Below are 7,279 nucleotides of genomic sequence, written 5' to 3' on the forward strand. Positions count from 1 at the left end.
TCCCACATGTCGGCGAATGGGAGCACGTGGAAATAGCCTAGGAGTACATATAGGAGGATAAATGCGTGAAAAATATGTACTATGAAGCGTAGCCGCGGTTCGAAAAGGAGACCTAAAGTGATGACAGCTATAGGTCGCACGCACCCAACTAGTGGTACTAGACATACGACTAATTTTTCCCTCAAAAAAAGAGGCACGAGTAATCAATACTCCTATTCTATAAACACGAGTCCCATCTGACAACAGCGTCCGTGCTACAGCTAGCTCTCCTCCCTTGTTTCTCTCTTCTAGTTCTAAACTCGGCCGACGCCCGGTGGGCGGGGTGGGTTTGCTCAACTATGGCCCCACCTCACAGTGAAAACGTTACAACTGTAATAAAAATGCCTTATACTCCCTCCGTTCATAAATATAAGCCTTTTTAGATACTATTTAAAATCAAATACAACATACAGATGTATGTAGACATAGTTTAGAAGGTAGATTCACTCATTTTGCTCCGTATGTAGTAGTCACTTGCTGGAATCTTTAGAAAGACTTATATTTGGGAACGGAGGGAGTACTATACTAATAAAACATTAAGGCCACGAGGCGATGCAGTGCTGGTTACAGGAGGCAAGAAGAAGAGATGCATCCATCGACGACGTCCACCTCCTCGACTCATGGCGCCAGACCACCGAACAACGCCTAAGTAGCAGCGGCTTTTGTGGCCAGGTCGACATGCTTCTGAACAATGGCGTCCAAAGATTCCAGCCGCTGGAAGAAGGCCAACGTCTTTCTGTCCTCGCTTGCCTTGTAGTGGCCTATGTAGACGATTTCCTCGTAGACGTGGATGTGTAGGTCGACGGTTTCTTGCATGGCTAGGCGCTGCGCAGCGAGCGCGGCCTCGAGGTGCACATTCTTCATCGCGACCTCCGGCACCTGCAGGGCCACCAGGGCTTGAAAGAGTTCGTCACCATGGAGGCTGATGAGGGTGGAAGGCAATGAGGAGCCTGGGCGCGCGGGCTGGAGCAGTACGACAAGGTCATCCGCGCGCTTCTTGACGGCAGTGAACTTGCGGATGGAGTTGACCATCATGTCATCCATGCGATAGGAGAAGCCGGCGTCGGCGAGGGCTATGATGCCTGCGGTCGCCAGCATCGTCTGGAAACACTGCGTAGTGCGGGGCCGCAGGCCGGCGCCTTGGATGATTTGGCACAGCCGACTGCCGCTTGCGTCCATCGCCTCCATAGGTGCTTGTGGCTTCTAGTCACTTGGTCTTGGATTCGAGTGAGCAGTGTTGCGCAGAGACTTGGGAGTAGGGGGTTGTTTGGATTGTGACTATCTTTGCCATATATTGCCACATGATTTTTGCCACACTTGCCTTAGTTGAGTTGCTCAAATTGTTAGCCACACTTTGGATTGCCTAAGGGAATCTTGCCACATTTTTTATGTCTATGACATGTGGGGCTCACTGCTCATAAAAAAATCCTTGCCTTAGGTGTGGATAGAACCAAACACCTACCTAACTTGGTCAAACTTGCCTAAGGTTAGGTGTGGCAAAGTGTGGCAAGGTGTGGCTAGGAACCAAACAGTCCCTAGATGGATTGGAGTGGTGGGGCGCCTTTATTATATGAGAGTCCAAACTCTGTTGCATTCACATCGTGCTGGCTCTATTCTGCTTCTCCAATTAATTCCCTCTGCATGTAGTTGAGGATGCATCATTGACCGTTCAACGTCTTGGAAACCGCTACCCTCTCCCTCCTTGGCATTCAAGCACCTATGGACCCGTCGACGACGAGGTGCCTATGGTGACTTCATAAATTTCAAGACGATAGTGTCGTGCGTGTGTGCGTTCATAGGGGTGAGTGTATGCGTGTGTATATGAGCGCTTGCGTCTGTACTGTGTCAAAAAAAACATAAATGTGTGTCAAAAAGAGACTAGTCAGTATACTCAATATTGTGCACCTCGGAGAGGAAAACAATAGAACTAGTACGTATTTATTTACGGTGCAGATTCACTCATTTTGCTCCATATGTACTCCATCTCGGTGTAGTCTAGTCACTTGTTGAAATCTCTAGAAGGGAAAATACTCCTTTCTGGTTTACAGGGCTATACTAGCAAGTAGTTGTATGTACTAGTACAATAGTGGGCTCACATAGCAATTTTGTCTCATGCAACGTTCGGTTTGCGCTTGGCTCTTCGCCTCTTCGAGAAGACGAACAATGATGTTACTACTACTGCTTCTACAATGTCGAATCCACTGCTGCATGTCTGTCCACCGCAAGCGGGACGGATAGCTTGTTGTAGAAGTACTACTAAGCAAAAGCCTGTCCTCGTTTGTGAGCAACCGCGCGCATGGGCGAGGGAGAAGGCGTGTAGTAAAATCAAGCTTTTCCTCGTTGTACGAGTTGACGCGACACATCATAGCACTGGCCCCACATGCTTGCCTCTAAACTTGGCTGAAAGACCCGTAGTGTACAATATATTTCCTGCAACCTCTAACACCCACCACAAATTAAAATATATGTGGCCGTATGCATCATTCTGATGCAGAGGCCGGGGAGTCCCCCCTTTAAAAAAACAAATTAAAATATATATTCATGTCTTGACCAGATGAGCGTGCAAACTACAATCACCAGGGTGACAGGTAGGGCCAAAAGACTATTTTAATATATATTTTTAAAAACTTCGAGACGGCCACATAGCATGGAGCCGACCCGAACGATTTTAAGCTTACATGCATGATACACGCTATCCTAGACTACTCTACACATGAAACTGCCACACGAGCGTCCGGGCTGCGCTTGGCTCTTCGCCTCTTCAGGAAGTTGAACAATGATGGAGTACTATTGCACTAGAGGAGTACTATAGTATGCTTCTGGCCATCTGACACCGATTGAAAGCTTCTCCTAGTCTTGCCAGCCACCACCCTCATGGGCGAGGGAGGGACGCTCCTGCCTTTGCGTGTTTGACATGTGGGCCCGACAGGTGGGTGGCCAACCTGTCATACAGCCAAAGGCAGGTGCAGTTAAGTCCGTGAGGGAGAGGATAATCAAACTTCTCGTTGATGTACGAGTTGACGCGACACATCAAAGCATTGCACTCGATATATTTCAATAATTTGCGGTTACCGATGCATTAATTACAACGCATGCATGCATGTCGTGACTCTCCTTTTGATACTTGCATGTGTTGATTTAATGCACCTTGAAGTAGTACTCCCTCCGATTCCTTTTACTTTGCGTATAACTTTTCTTGTTTTTCTCAGATAAGTCTGCGTGTCCGCGTTAGTTTCCATCTGTGCCCCCACTCGATTAGTTCTGCCCCATTAATTGCGCCAGTTTCCAAAGCAGAAAATGGCTACAGGCAAATGCATGCAGCGACGGATGCGGCTTGACCGCATGGGGAAGGCAACTCAAGCGAAAAGGAAGGAGGACCAGCCAACCATTGCATGCGCATTTACTGTCGATATTTATGCAGCTTACTCATGTGCAGGGGAAAATTTGTCCAGAAAACTCAAACTACTGCCTTCCTTGGTATGCGGGAGGAGAGTTATGCGCAGAGTATAAAATATGTGACGGTAAAGCTTTGTAATGCCCTGGCCCAAGCGAGAGATGGTTGTGCACGAGTAGGGAGAGATCAGGCAGACGAAACAGGAACCGACGAGGGAGCTCACTAAGGTCTCGATGGACCTCACCGTGCTCCACTGCCCCTTGTGCCTCCACCCCTTGACGCCTCCAGTGTATGAGGTTCGAATACACCTCGTCCACTTGGCTGATTGAGCAAGGTGTGGGTTTCTTGATTGATGTGTTGTTCGATTGATTTCTGCAATGCAAGGGAGGGCACCTGGCTTGCGAGGACTGCCGCATTGAGCGCCCCGGGAACCAGCGGCAGTGCCAGAAGTGCGATCGCGGTGGTGGCTTCGACGTCTGTAACACGACGGTGGACGCCGTCATTTCGTCGCTGAGGGTCGAGTGCCCGCACGATGGCTGTGGGCTCTACGTCACTTACCACAAGCTCGCCGATCACCAGAGCGTGTGTCCGCTCGCGCCCTGCAAATGCCCCGTGCCCGTCTGCGGCTATGAAGGCCCGCCACCAGCGCTCTACCACCACATCAGCTACGCGCATCCCATGCCCATGCAGAGGATCCAGTACGGCAAGGTGCTCCTGTTGCAAGTGCCACTGTCGGAGCCACGGCTCTTGCTGTTCGCGGAGGAGGACGGCCGCATGTTTTTCTTGGTCGGCAGTGTGCTCGACATCGGCACGCCTATCACCATGTCGATGGTCTGCATCAGAGCGGGGGCGTCCCCACTGCCGCACTACGTGGCCAAGCTGTGGGTGAATGGCCCACCGAGGGATCCCAAAGGCACGACCGACGCCGTCAAGGTGGAAATGGAGGTGACAAGCAACAAGGATCCCAGCGACGTCAACGTGCAGGAATTGACCTTCTTCACAGATCCGCCCGAGCTGCTGGCCGGGGCTAAGCTGGTGTCCCTCCACATTCAGATTGACAAGCTCACGTCCTAAATGTTTCTACAGTGCCTTCTGTTTATCTTAGTAATATGCTAATATAGGGATTACCTCGGTCTACTTTAGCTTAAGAAATGGTGGGTTTTGTTGGCGATGCAGCAATTACTTCGACATCAGATCAGTAATTTCCAACAGTCGAACGAATATTTTGTGTCTGTTGGATATAAAGTTCCTTTGGGTAAGAAGTACTAGATAAAAGGAGATGTATGTAGACGTATTTTAATTTTAGATACGTCCCTTTTTATCCATGTTGATGACAAGCACTCCCTCCGTTCCACAATACATGCCTTCCATTTGTCAAAACATAGATATATCTAGACATGTTTTAGTATATAGGTAGATCCATGATAGAGCCAGTTGGATGGTTGAGAACACTACAATTCGTAGCTACAGATGCGTGTGTGACTCCCAAATGTAGAAGCCGGGGGGTCATCATCCTTCTTTTCGAGAAACAACAGACGCGTGTGTGAGAGGACGAGTGCGTGCGTGCACCTCTTCTCTTCCTGTATAACGTACTAAACTCAGAGTACAAGTTTTTGTGGGTGGCACGATGGTGCATGCGAGAAGTCCCGAGAGATAGGTTTAATGCGTCTAAAAAATGACTAGCCTATAGCTCGCCACGAGGCTATTCCTGTCAAACGCCCCATTAACCGTAAGATATGTATACGATGGTGCCAGTTATTGCACGTACACAGTAGAAAAAGTACACCACGGCCGAGAACACATGCCCACGTAACGCCATCCGGGAATAGTGCCGCACTTCGAAACTAGAACCGTCAATAAATTTTGAGCTTGCGTCTTGTCACATTCCAAATTACTCCATGCTATATTGAATTGCAAACCTGTTCACACCGATCACAACCTAAACGATTTCCAACTTAGGAGCGTATTAGTACTCGGTTATAAATACTAGTATACCAAGATGACTGCACATAACTCCTCAACTCCTCATCCACAAAAACAAACAAGTCATTCAGCATCCTTCCCTTGCGTCTTCCATGGCCAGCGTGAGTTCTGAGTCGAGAGATTGCTGTCACGCCCAATATGCGACCCTATCCAAAAGGAACTCGAAGGTCCCACCAAGGATAGACCCGCATATTGAAACGCTTTTGCAAGGTGGATATCATTACATCAACATTGCATAATAGATGGGGATGCATACAAAAGGCATACAATGCCACACGAATACAACATCATCTTACATAAGAGCACCATCCGACTACGGATGAAACACAAACAGAAACTCAAATGACATCCACCCTGCTAGCCCCGGCTGCCGACCTGGAACCTATCCCCTGATCAAAGAAGAAGAAGAAGCAGCACTCCAAAACAAGTAAACATTGCTCTCGCGTCATGATCATCGCAAAACCTGTACCTGCAACTATTGTTGTAGTAATCTATGAGCCATGAGGACTCAGCAATCCCATAACCATGGGTATCAAGACTAGCATAGCTTAATGGGTAAGGAAAGGATAAGTGGTGAGGTTGCAGCAGCGACTAAGCATAAATGGTGGCTAACATACGCAAATAAGAGCGAGAAGAGAAGCAAAGGAATGGTCGTGAAGCTAGCAATGATCAAGAGGTGATCCTGAACTCCTACTTACGTCAAACATAACCCAAAACCGTGTTCACTTCCCGGACTCCGCCGAAAAGAGACCATCACGGCTACACACGCGGTTGATGCGTTTTAATTCGGATCTGGGTCTCAAGTTATCTACAACCGGACATTACAAATTCCCATCTGCCACATAACCGCGGGCACGGCTTTCGAACGATAATACCCTGCAGGGGTATCCCAACTTAGCCCATGATAAGCTCTCACGATCAACGAAGGATCTACCTTCTCCCAGGAAGACCCGATCAGTCTCGGAATCACGGTTTCCAAGACATTCCAACAATGGTAAAACAAGACCAGCAAAGCCGCCCGATGTGCCGACAAATCCCGATAGGAGCTGCACATATCTCGTTCTCAGGGCACACCGGATAGGTCAGCCTACGAGTAAAACCAGACCTCGAGTTGCCCCGTGGTGGCCCCGCAGTCTGCCCGTTTCGAACCAACACTCGAAGGAGCACTGGCCCGGGGGGTTAAAATAAAGATGACCCTCGGGCTCCGGAAACCCAAGGGAAAAAGGGCTAGGTGAGGTAAATGGTAAAACCAAGGTTGGGCCTTGCTGGAGGAGTTTTATTCAAAGCGAACTGTCAAGGGGGTCCCATAAATCACCCAACCGCGTAAGGAATGCAACATCCGGGAACATAACACCGGTATGACGGAAACTAGGGTGGCAAGAGTGGAACAGAACACCAGGCATAAGGCCGAGTCTTCCACCCTTTACCAAGTATATAGATGCATTAATTAAATAAGAGATATTGTGATATCCCAACATAATCCTGTCCATCATGGGGCAATCTTCAACTTCACCTGCAACTAACAACGCTATAAGAGGGTCTGAGCAAAGCGGTAACATAGCCAAACAATGGATTGCTAGGAAGGGTGAAAAAGTTATAGGCTGACATGGCAATTTGGGGGGCTTGACGAGCAAATGATAGGTAGCGCAGCAAAGCGATAGAACGAAGCAAACTAGCATAGCAATGATAGTAGTGAGATCCAGGGTAGCGGTCATCTTGCCTGAAATCCCTCAAGGAAGAAGAACGAGTCCATGAAGAAGACGAACGGATGAAGCCGAACCAAGCGTAGATGAACAAATCCTCACGGTCGCAACAAAACGGGAACTATCGAGAAGAAGCACACAACATGGTAAACACACCACA

At 48.6% G+C, this 7,279-nt stretch overlaps 1 protein-coding gene across 1 annotated transcript; it reads left to right on the forward strand.

Moving 5' to 3' along the window:
• Nucleotides 1-3,811: 3,811 nt before the first annotated feature.
• On the forward strand, nt 3,812-4,495 carry LOC119310694 (E3 ubiquitin-protein ligase SINA-like 4; the record flags this gene model as incomplete). Its single annotated transcript, XM_037586356.1, has 1 exon — nt 3,812-4,495. A coding segment is annotated over one exon (684 nt), but the record flags the coding sequence as incomplete, so codon positions are not given.
• Between the last annotated feature and the right edge of the window lie 2,784 nt (nt 4,496-7,279).

This window comes from Triticum dicoccoides, chromosome 1B, assembly GCF_002162155.2.
Source record: "Triticum dicoccoides isolate Atlit2015 ecotype Zavitan chromosome 1B, WEW_v2.0, whole genome shotgun sequence".
Lineage (NCBI taxonomy): Eukaryota > Viridiplantae > Streptophyta > Magnoliopsida > Poales > Poaceae > Triticum > Triticum dicoccoides.